The 12,731-nt window shown below is 42.5% G+C and overlaps 1 protein-coding gene across 3 annotated transcripts in view; it reads right to left on the bottom strand.

The window, feature by feature from the left end:
- MON2 (MON2 regulator of endosome-to-Golgi trafficking) overlaps positions 1-5,798 on the bottom strand; it is a 49,772-nt gene extending 43,974 nt beyond the window's left edge. For 2 of the 3 annotated variants that reach the window (XM_032954219.2, XM_076067049.1), the window contains exon 1: positions 5,272-5,683. In XM_032954219.2, coding sequence (XP_032810110.2) covers positions 5,272-5,379 — 108 coding nt within the window. In that variant the 5' untranslated portion in view covers positions 5,380-5,683. Of the gene's footprint in view, positions 1-5,271 lie in introns of all 3 variants that reach the window. The other variant, XM_032954215.2, reaches the window with a different exon arrangement.
- Between the last annotated feature and the right edge of the window lie 6,933 nt (positions 5,799-12,731).

Here is a 12,731-nt window from a genome sequence, read left to right as displayed (position 1 = left end):
CGCAACACAAGCAATCGTCCTCAGAATCCATTTGTAAATAGTTAGTAAACATGCCAGCCAAGGCTTGGCTAATTTGTAAACAGCAAAACGATATTTCATATGCTCTCCAGTATAAAGTCATTATTGTATCTAGAAACTCTTAATACACTGAAAGAGTAGTATTTATATCCTTACACCTAATGTATTTGATGAGCCAGGGAAAAAGTTAGTAGTTCATCAACCTGAATTAAGTGGTAAATAATATTACTCTAACATTATTTGAAACATAAAAAGAAAGTGAGAACAACATGAAAGATGAAATCAGACATTAAACTTTACAATAATTATTTAATCAAAAGTGTACTTATTTTCCTAGTTGGGATAAAAAAAAAATTAAATCCAAAACACAGAACAAACCAATAAATCTTACGACTCTACCACAGCCTTCCCTGCAACTGTCCTTCCTATCATATTCCAATAATCCATTTGTAAATAGTAACTAAACATGCCAGCCAAGCCCATTGTAGTTGGCTGGCCTTTGAAAATTTGAAATCAGACTACTGAGTTCAGCATAGATCTGTGTATGGGCTATGCAGAGGCATCAATTCCACTTCCCAACAGCAAGACAGAAGGTATATCTTTGGGAGTATTGCAGCTCCCAGCATTTTCTACAACTAAACATCGAATACAATCAGCAACCAGGCTATCAATTTCAACCAAGGCCAATTAGAGGGAATGTCAACAAAAATTATTGTGCTCAACTCCCTAACAGCAAACAACCAATTACAAAACAAAACGCGCACAGCTTGCAAATTTATGTTCATGCTTCACAGGCTGCAAACATCAGTTCTCCCCCTCTGATTATTATACATCTGAATGTTATATTTCTTGCATAATTCGGTGCTGCCACTTAAAAATTGCCGAGAAGGCAGCAATGCACCTAGGCAACAAGCCACACAATGGTAATATTACGTAAGGTGGAGTTTTTTTAGACAGGCTAACACGCAGGGGCTTATTTTGCAGTGCCCATAGATATACAGGGAGTATGTACTTGTCCAGTGCCAATCACTCAGTGCATTTTGTTGTACACCCCAAGCAGCTTGAAAGCATGTGGTCAACCCGGCGCTGGTTTACCATTAAGTGGCACTCGCCTGCTGCTTTGTCAGGAGACAGGGAGCGAGTGAGTAAATGTCATGAATTGGTGAATATAAGAAGCTCTAGACTCAAAGTGTAATCTATGCACTTGGATATGATCTACTCCAAAGTAATAAGTATTACAACATTCTAGAAAGGATTATTGACACATGCGTACTGTGGTTTGAATGCTTGCCAATTTATTGAGCTGGACTGCCGTTTCTACTACAGTCGTTCAAATTGACCCACCCACGGGGTATTCAACAATTTGTTCACATTTCCACACATTACTGTCCACATCTGTGTTTTCTGAACTGCCAAAAACAAATAACCGATGGTACATCAGACCTGTTAACAGCCAAGCTGGGCTATCTGGCTAACACTTTGTTGAGACAACATACAAACATACCCCAATAGTTTATTGATGTTGTTTGCACTGCTGGGTCTGGAAAGGGCGTTTCCAGCATTAGACTTTGAATAAAAACACACGGGCCTTCCTCAGCACACATGAATTCGAACATTGACACTAATACTTGGAACACTCAGCTAGATGGCTTGCCCACTCTTACATAAAACAATGAGCTACCCAACTCTAAAAAGTCTATCGAAGATTTGATTAACCTTTGCTGCAACACTTAACATGGGAAGCACACGTGTTAACGTGGACATTCTAACATGCTACCAATAGGAATACTTAACAGGAAGATATGGCAATGAAGACCTAAAGCGTAATAATGATTGTACTATCACTGCAAGTCTAAGGCTTTTCCCACTATCATTTATTAAGCTTGTATGTTAAAGATACAAATTAACATGTGCAGTCCAGTGTTCAATAGATGATGTATTATGTGACTTATGAAAGTAACTTTTTGGTATCTTTAGTCTTTTTTGTCGAGGATCTCATCATGTATTGGCAAATATAAATGTAACTACAGTACATACGAAAGACTTACAAAATGGTTCATACCGTCGTGTAAAATGATTCCATTTATAAACATTTACATTGAATATGTGAGGCCATCTAAACCCCATGCAATTCACTAGATGGGGACATTTGTGAACATGGACACCATAACAAACGATTTCCATGGTTTTCAAAGTCAGCATGCCATTTGCACCAGCTTGCATAACTATTTTCTAAAATAGCAAACATGTTCTCCTTTTACTTCAAGAGCACACACGTTCTATTTCTGCATAAATGTTTAGACACAAATAGAAAATTAAATTCAGCCACACCCCTGAAATATCAAAACGTAATGCTTAATATCCCTCCAACTCGGTATGTAATCTGAAAACACGAGTTTTAATGATGGATGTATACTTAATTAAAATCGCAATACATTCACTGCGTTTCCAAAATGAAATGAGCGTTAACATTTACCAAAACAGGTAAGTGGGTATATTACAAATCCATTAACATAAGTGCCCTCTGCATAATATGTACATATTTCATACGAGGTTAAGTACATCTCTCAACAAGCTTAAAGCTGGGAGAGGCAAAACAATTCAACGTAACGTATAATTAAGCTCGGACAGGCACAGCAACAGAGACATCGTTAGTGTAAAGTGATCAAGTCCCCTTAGTCTCGGCGTTGCCAAAACATTACCCTGGGGTCTACCCTCACGATACGTATCTGTTCTCTTGCATACTCATGTTTTAAACCTTGATGGATGAGCAACAGGTGAACTGTGGTTGCCTCTGTATAAGATATGCTTTTACCAATGTAAGGGAAGCAGACATATCATGCCTTATTTGCATGCAAACCAAGCAGAACTTATCCCATTAAATGTGTTTAACTACATCTTTTAGAAACATTTAAATAACATTTGAAACTAAGCAGGCCAATGAATTGTAACAATATCCACCAAGTATAAAAAATGCACTTTTGTCTATTTAATTATGTATTAAACCACAAATATTACTCAAAGTGAAAAGCACAAGTGATGCTAAACTCAATGTTTATTTACGTAAATGTTTTACTGCACTACAAGTCACAAAACAACGTGTACATTATGTAATCCCATAACTGCCACAACATTAATTACTTTTCACCGAAGCCTTCTCTCCAACAAGACATTAAATGTCCATGTTCGGTACTGTATGAATGAGAACAAACTCACTTATCAGTCAAAAAGTTTTCATGTACATGCTCTTACAATAGGTATTTACGTATCTCAATCCCGTTGTCAGTCACTATCCAAGTACACAACAGCAGTACCAAATACAAAGTTACAAAAATGTTATTTCGTATCAGCACTAGAAGTGCACAAGGCAGTAGGCGGCTTATATTTATACTTTTTTATGTATAGTTGGTCAGTATTTCTGGTAAACATACTTAAAACACTGGGTCTACTCATATGTAGACTAAAGAAAACAGCCTCTCTCTTTTTGAAACTAACGTGCAGTCCACGTTCTCTCCAATGTCAATAACATTATATCGGTAAATAGCTGTCCTTGGTGGACATGTTAAGCTGTCATATCTGGTGCATTCTTTTTATTCAATTATTTTTTCACGTACCTTATTCAATAAGGTGCCACTCCATTGTAATAATACTTTTTTGCAAGCATAAAACGTTAAAGGGGGTATCCCCCTTTTCAAAGTTTACAGCTCTAAGCCAATGCTTAAATTGTATACTATCATGGTCATGCAAGATAATCCATTGTCAGTCATGATCTATTCACTACTCGATGGTCTCATTTGGCCGCTGCTATAACTCAAGAGTCCCATAAGATGCAACAATACATCTATCTCCTGCATATGATTGGATTCAACCGCTCCACCTGTGCCGTGGACTTCCTCTTGGGCATGTTTCCTCCATTGCATGCCTCTCCGTCTCGACCACCGGTCACCATCCCCGACATATCCTACCCAAGCCCACTTTAAAATTAAAGTAAGAGCTAAACGGCAGTCAAGTGCTGTTGTCCAGGAGTGTAAACTATCGCGTCAAAATGCATGGCGTGAGATGTACAAATTAATCAACATATATTTTCAACAGTGGATTAAATGCGCCTTAATAGAATGACAAAAAATACTTTGAAACGCATTAAATGTAATTTCATAAGGCGAGTATAAATGGCAGAACATCTCAAAATGATGCACAGGACAGGGAGGGCATAATCGGTACTGTAAAAAGAACAATTTAAGGATGGGTATGGAGATAGTGAATTGAGGAAGCAGAGAGTTTTGTGCAGAAAAAATGCTGATCAAGGTATAAGACGGGAAGAAGGGTGGCCCTGTGTGTATTAAAGTATTGAGCAAGAACATGAGCACAAGGACTTAACACAAAAATTAATATCACGACCTAAAATATTATGGGCGTGGTGATGCACGCCTGCTAAGCCAGGGGTTTGGAGGCAAAGGTTGGTGGATTATAAAGATCAATTTTGTTTCATGTAAAAATCTCAAACACGTTGGGCTGCGAGGTGGGCCAGCACATACGGCGGCAGTGCAGGAAGTCAAGTTCGTCTGTGCGGACATTTGAACATACTGCTCTTACGCACGCACTTTCTCCGATATCCACTCACGAAGAATAACGCTCATGAAAACGAACTGACGTATCACACCAGTACCATCTTGAAAAACAACCTGAAGATTCAACTGAACACAACACGAAAGTCAATAACCGGAGGTCGACAGCGGCGTAGACATTTGAGGTTTTGTAAAACTCCCAAAGCCACTTGGGAGCTGCGAGGCGACCAGGACATGGTAACAAGAGTTCGTGAACCCATCCGTGCGGATCTTATACGGAATGGGTTTTACTTTGTTTTCCGGGTACTCCAGTTTCCTCCGCATGTGCTAAGCAAGACGGCACCTTATACTGTACATATAAACTGGCCAAACAGGTGCTGTATACTATTGTTGGGCTATAGTGTCAGCGAAGGGCAGTGCAGCAACATCAATTGTTGAACTATGGTGTGCTCCAACGCGCAATGACATGCGAGATATAAAGTACTGCATGGGAAGACAAACAAACCCAGGGCACGCACGGCGCCGGATGTCACTCATCCAGCAGTGTGGGTTGACAAATATGGGGCTGTACCTGTTGTACAAATGTCAACACCGCACACGGCCTCCACAATCATCCTCATCATCAGTCATGGTCAATCCACTGCTGGATGAAGGCCCTCCGCAACCCGCCGCCATCCTCCAACCTTACCTCTTTCACGGGGGGGTATTTCTTCTTGCAGTCCATGGACAGCGCCCGCAAATCGCTCTGCATGTGCTCTATCAATTTCTTGACGGCTTCTGGAGACGTGGTCGCCATCCTCGCTGCCAAAGCCGCTCGAGCAGCAGCAGCCGCGAGCAAAGTCCAAGGCGAACCCGGTCGAGTGGAAGGCCCCGCGGAAGAGGCGGGCGACCGGCGCGAGGAGGACGAGGAGGAGGGTGCGGAGTGGTCCCTCGCGTCTTTTGCCGCAGGCCGTAGAGGCAAGCCCGTAGGCTTCCCAGCTCGGCTAGGCCTCGATCGGGCCGCTAGAAAACGCGGTCCCTGGCGGCGTGGGGCCGCTGGACGCGGACACGCGGTGTCATGAGAACGCGGCGGAGTGCGGCTCGGGGCTTGGTTTCCTTTTTTTTTCTCCTCAGGAGGAGGGAGTGGAGGGCGCGGAGGTGGCGGCCGGAGCTGACGGGGCGCGTTTGCTGACGCGGCACCGCGCTTCCGCAAACACACCGGAGCGCGCGTGCGCCTTGCCAGCTCGGAGGGTTTTCCTCCAGATCTGAAGGGGAAACCCTCTAGCTTGACAAGTCCGATTGCTCTTGCTTGTTAATTGCTTACTATATTCTTTCTAGATTTGAAGTTTTCGTGACTGCAAGGATTCATACTCTTTGTTTTTTTTTCGGTAAAGTCACGTAGGTAAAATAAAATAAATGAAAGCAACTAAATTAAATCACGACGTTTCGGAGGCAACACAAGCGTCCGTCTTCAGGTGGAACAGTCACAGCAAGATCGCTGCAGCTATATTCTTGGTTCTTTCGGTAAAGTCACCACGTAGAAGGGAAACAATAAAATAATAAAAATATAAAACAATAAAATTCTCACGACGTTTCGACTGCAACACAAGCAATCATCATCAGGTGTGAAAACCACAGCAAGAAAAATTGAAAAAAGTGGCGGTTTTTTTTCTCCAAATTTTCTTGCTGTGGTTTTCACACCTGATGATGATTGCTTGTGTTGCAGTCGAAACGTCGTGAGAATTTTATTGTTTTATATTTTTTTATTATTTTACTGTTTCCCTTCTACGTGACTTTACCGAAAGAACCAAGAATATGAATCCCTGCAGTCACGAAAGCTTTAAATAAAAATGTTTTACTAATTACTCCTTGATCTTCACGTGTTGTACGGATTATAAGATGGGGACACCTGAAGAGAGAGAAAAACAACCAAGACAAAAGCGTGCTCGCTCGCTCGCTTGCTTTTACGAGCGTTTTAATCCGGTGCTATGTATTGTGCAGAGAGCCGTCTTTCAGGCAGGGGCGGAGCCACGGGGGGGGGGGGCTGGGGGGGGGCTTAGCCCCCCCTTAAATTTTAGGATATCCGGCTGCTGCAAAATGCTGCAGGCTGCCACCTTGTGCTGCCACCTCGTGTGCTACCCTGCAGGCTGCCACCTCGTGCTGCTGCCCTGCAGGCTGCCACCTCGTGCTGCTGCCCTGCAGGCTGCCACCTTGTGCTGCCCTGCAGGCTGCCACCTCGTGCTGCCCTGCAGGCTGCCACCTCGTGCTGCCCTGCAGGCTGCCACCTTGTGCTGCCCTGCAGGCTGCCACCTCGTGTGCTGCCCTGCAGGCTGCCACCTCGTGTGCTGCCCTGCAGGCTGCCACCTTGTGCTGCCCTGCAGGCTGCCACCTCGTGTGCTGCCCTGCAGGCTGCCACCTCGTGTGCTGCCCTGCAGGCTACCACCTTGTGCTGCCCTGCAGGCTGCCACCTTGTGCTGCCCTGCAGGCTGCCACCTCGTGTGCTGCCCTGCAGGCTGCCACCTTGTGCTGCCCTGCAGGCTGTCACCTCGTGCTGCCCTGCAGGCTGCTTGAGCGGCAGCCTTTCGAACTTATCGAACTTACTACCCACATCAGCGGCTCCGACTTATTAATAAATTAATAAACTCCGCGTTCAAAACCAATAAAATGTGTTTTATACATTTGTGGCGCCCATTGGAAAACATAAATTGGATATCTCAGAATATTGAAGTCAGCACCCCCCCCTTAAAGTCAAAATCCTGGCTCCGTCCCTGCTTTCAGGTGATTCCATACCGCATGAACTCACGCGGTTTAGCCCGTTTTCTTGCACAGGGAAATTGAGTTTTCATGTCCACACGGCGCACAGCCGTTTCAATACTGGCAAAAAAAGTCTATTTGTTGGTGTTTCTCCCTCGTGATGGGACTTTGTGGGATGAACTTTGAGATTTATAAGGGTGACCAGCAAGGTCTGAATTGGTCTGCAATAAGGTTGGGCACTGATGGAGTGGTCAGTGTACTAGTGAGTACTCGTGGTGAGTGTACTAGTGGTGAGTGTCTATTTGTTTGTGTTTCTACCTTGTAATAGGACTTTGTGGGATGAACGTTGAGATTTATAAGGGGCAGGGGGTGACCAGTAAGGTCTGAATTGGTCTGCAATAAGGTAGGGTACTGATAAGGGGTTGACGGGATTATGAACGCGGTGCTTTAGAATTGGGGAGATGATCAGAATGAGAATCTTTATTTAGACTTCAGGAGGAATGCGAAGAGCTATGAAGCTCTTTTCTCCCCATAGATGTCCAGTGTGGGGCGGGTCAGCCAGTTACAACAACAAATAATGCAAAAAACTTTAGGAGTAGAACATTGGGAAAATGGTAAAAAAGTCACTAAATATAAATACATATTTGATCTTTTAAACTATATAAGTTAGATTTATGAAGATTTGGCAAGGCAGTAAAAACAACAAAACAGTCCCAAACCACACCAATATTACGCACGGTAGTCCCTCAACAATTGTGATTGGACATCAAAATAAATGAATATTGATCTGTAAAACACTCTAGCTTTTTGATGAATACAACGTGTAGTCAAAGATCGAAACGAGGACATTATTGATGGCGGTTTTCCCCCATGTATTTTTTTTGCTGTGTATTAACTATTTACAAGAAATAACAATGTAAATAATCAAAAGCTTATTTTCAAAGGATATAATAATAATGCGTAAAATCGCAAAACATGAAAAGGAAGCAGAAGGCTGTTGTTACGGGGTCACCAGTCGACACAAAGTCACGATCACGTTCCAGGGTCCTGTCTTTGGTAAATCAAGAACGATTCATCATTTCAAAGAAAACATTAAACAGTACCCCAAATCCTCTGCTTTAAAATACAGGGGGGGGGGGGGGCGGAAATTGGGACTTATAACTCGGGAAATACAGTATACGTGGAAACACACAACAGATGTCTTTCCAGACCCATTCACCTCCTGTCACTTGTATATACAGTTATATACAGTATAGTATCATCCATCCATAATACAGGGGAGGTTTTTAGTCACGAAAGCCTGTGTTAAACTATGGTATCCTGTTCATTATTGAAATAGATAACTGAATGATATACGATTTTTAAGCCAGCCAACCACGTGGGCAACATAGATTTAAATGGGGTTTTTTTTTGTATTACGATTGACCACATACTCGATATCCTGAAGACGTTTAATGGTTAGATCTGATTATTCCTCCAGTATGAATATATATTCTGATTCTATCGAACGTAATGGGCTCTTCGTTACAATTCACGGGTCATCTGCTTTTCAAACTACCATTCTACGCACCTGATGTAGTCTCTTTAATTCCTCATATTAATAATTATCAACACTTAGATAATCCAAAAGCCTTGTTTAAATATTAAGTGCCCCTGTGCTCAGAATGTGGCTGGGTCAATCCGGTGGTTGATAAATATATGGTCATGGTCGAGCAAACTTAGCTATCACCAAGGTCCATGGATTAGAGCTGGGAAAAGGTGTCCAAGCAGAGGGAGAATTTAATGACCTATCACGGTTGCCCTTTCGTGCAGAAAAGTAGTACATTCGGAGTTTTCTCTGGAGCCCAGCAAATATTTTTTTTAGATTCTGAAAAGCATTACATTATGAGTTTTCCCTGGAGCCTAGCAAAGATTTTTTTAGATTCTGACCTATTCTACACCACCTACAAAGCAAGAAAAAGGTGTCTAAAATCCCATACTCAAATGATGATTCAGTGGGGCTCCAATCCTTTATTTGCAATGCCGAGCAAACACAGAAATTGCCATATAAAGTATTCCTATAACCAAAATCAATGTCATCATAGCCGAATCAATGATACCGCCACCTTACCAATCTGTCCGTCTGTCTGTCTGCGTACGCTCGATAGCGAGGGATTTGGCTCTCGGACCGTGGGGTTCATCTGACCACAACACTTTCACCCAGTTGTCCTCTGAATCATTCAGATGTTCATTGGCAAACTTCAAACGGGCATGTATATGTGCTTTCTTGAGCAGGGGGACCTTGCGGGCGCTGCAGGATTTCAGTCCTTCACGGCGTAGTGTTACCAATTGTTTTCTTGGTGACTATGGTCCCCACTGCCTTGAGATCATTGACAAGATCCTCCCGTGTCGTTCTGGGCCGATTCCTCACCGTTCTCATTATTATTGCAACTCCACGAGGTGAGATCTTGCATGGTGCCCCAGGCCGAGGGAGATTGACAGTTCTTTTGTGTTTCTTCCATTTGCGAATAATCGCACCAACTGTTGTCACCTTCTCACCAAGCTGCTTGGCAATAGTCTTGTAACCCATTCCAGCCTTGTGTAGGTCTACAATCGTGTCCCTGACATCCTTGGAGAGCTCTTTGGTCTTGGCCATGGTGGAGAGTTTGGAATCTGATTGATTGATTGCTTCTGTGGACAGGTGTCTTTTATACAGGTAACAAGCTGAGATTGAGCACTCCCTTTAAGAGTGTGCTCCTATTCTCAGCTCATTACCTGTATAAAAGACACCTGGGAGCCATAAATCTTTCTGATTGAGAGGGGGTCAAATACCTATTTCCCTCATTAAAATGCAAATCAATTTATAACATTTTTGGCATGCGTTTTTCTGGATTTTCTTGTTATTCTGTCTCTCACTGTTCAAATAAACCTACCATTAAAATTATAGACTGATCATTTCTTTGTCAGTGGGCAAACGTACACCACCAAAAGTAGGTACGCACTGCTGTAGTCATAGCAGGTAACCACAGTCAGTATGCAATGCTGTAGTGAAAGCAGGAACCAGCACAGTATGCACTGCTGTAATCATAGCAGGTCCCACCGCAGTCAGCATGCAGTGCTGTTATCATAGCAGGTACCACCACAGCCAGTATGCACTGCTGCAATCATAGCAGGTCCCACCACAGTCAGTATGCACTGCTGTAATCATAGCAGGTATCACCACAGTCAGTATGCACTGCTGTAATCATGGGTGCCACCAGTCGGTATGCACTGCTGTAATCATAGCAGGTACCACCACAATATGCACTGCTGTAATCATAGCAGGTCCCACCACAGTCAGTATGCACTGCTGTAGTCATAGTAGATACTGCTATCCAGTTGGTAGATCATGCTATGTAGAGTTAGTAGATACTAACACAGTCAGGATATACCACTGCAGTCAGTAAATACTGCTATAGAGTCAGTAGATACTACTATACAGTCAGTACATACTACTACGGTGAGTAGCTACTGCTATAGAGTCAGTAGATACTACTATAGAGTAGATACTGCTATAGAGGTAGTAGTTACTACTATAGTCAGTGGATACTACCAGAGTCAGCATATACTACTATAAAGTTAGTTGTTACTACTATAGAGTCGGTACATACTACTGTAGGGTAAGTAGATACTACTACGGTCGGTCGTTACTACAGTCAGTAAATACTACTATACAGTCAGTAGCTACTACTGGCTCAGTAGATACTACTGTACAGTCAGTAGATACAACTACAGAGTCAATAGATACTACTTACTCTGTTGTATGTAGGGTGTGTAGGTATATATGCCTACGTGGGGCTAAATATATTTTGAGGGGGGGGTCGACAATTTTCAGAAACCTTTTAAATCAACTATTTACCCCACACTTTCTATAACTTTTTGGACTTTTGCAAGCCTCTTATAATTTTGTTGGAGAAATGGACAAATGGCCCACCGGGCTTTCACAATATCTTAGTATCTGTGTATATGTAAGGTTTTTAAGAGAAGTTTTGAAATGTTTTGCCCGGGCAACCCCGGGTATTTACCGCTAGTGTGTTATATTCTCCGATCTTTATGACGATTCTGGCCAGAATTTATGGGAGCCAGCATATCCTACAATGCTTGAGTACACTATTCTATTCATCAAAAAGTTCGAGTGTTTGACATCTCAGTTTACCCATAACACTAGTGTCTCTTCTGTAATCTGCCAGCCAGCCTCAAAACACTTCATGGCCTCAAAGTGCACCAAGCCTAGCACAAATGCAGTGGCGTCACCACCAGTGGCAATTGGCAGTTGTGTATAAACACACATTTATATACGTGTATGCAGGGATTTCGTGGCATATTAGGACATTGCACTAGAAACACAGAAACATCAGGGTACCAATTGCTCACATCAGAGACCATTATCTGAACCAGTCCTTCGCCTCCCGTAGATTGACTCCGCATGAAATGAGTACCTGGTGCGATGTGTAGATATCGTCAGTGGTGGGGATAACAATGACGGTCCGTCGTGGTGCTGCGCGCACCACCCCCTCGTGTTCCCATGCTGGCCTTCCTTAATCGACACTTAACAACACTTGCACCAGTCCATATGGCTAAACGGGGATGGTTTTACAGTATACAAATCGAGCGAGCATGACCTCACACAATCTCGCCTACACACCCAGCTGTCCACATGCAAAGTCGTGGGCGTATGTGTGCAATGTTTATTTACAACAGTATTTATGCAATTGTTCAATTTGTAAAGTTATTCTTGAATAGTGGGCAGACCATTAAGCTACGTCTATTTTGAAGTGTTGTATTTGTTACTTCAGCAATAAACATTTAGTTTCTATAGAATTCAAGAGTATTGTTTTAATGGCCTTTAGGCCATTAACATTTGCGGATTAATCAAACATGTAAAGGGAGAATGCTGTAGAAAATGATAATGAATTAGAGATGTATTGTTTTGCCAAAGGGCTCTACATTTAATAGTCCAGCAGTTCGACATTATAGCCCTGTACCGAGGCACAAAGGTTAGTGTTGAAAGTTATTGCTCTCTTAGCACTACACTTCGTATATTGCTCATGCCAAGGGTAAATGAGTTACCTTTATTAAACTTCCATGTTTGGAAGCCTACAGAATTCAAGAGGCATGTCTGCTGAACGCAATACGTATATGAAAGTAGACATTGAAACACTATTGCAGATGTGTAATTACTGTAATGCAAATATTTTATCGTCAAATATTAACCCTATTTTAGTCATTATGCCAATGCAAAGTTAAAAGCAAATGTAAGCAGCATAGAAAACCCAATTAGTCGTGTCCATATTGGCACAATAAGCACAGTACAATTACATGACTAACTTTTGGGTTAGACCTGAACATACCATTTGTTATGTAAACACACTGCATTAAAAATTAACACAGATGTAG

Source organism: Petromyzon marinus, chromosome 14 (genome assembly GCF_048934315.1).
Source record: "Petromyzon marinus isolate PM22_M1 ecotype Great Lakes invasive population chromosome 14, UKy_Petmar_22M1.pri1.0, whole genome shotgun sequence".
Lineage (NCBI taxonomy): Eukaryota > Metazoa > Chordata > Hyperoartia > Petromyzontiformes > Petromyzontidae > Petromyzon > Petromyzon marinus.
Note: the sequence above shows the minus strand (reverse complement) of the source record. Positions and strands in the feature narration are given on the sequence as shown.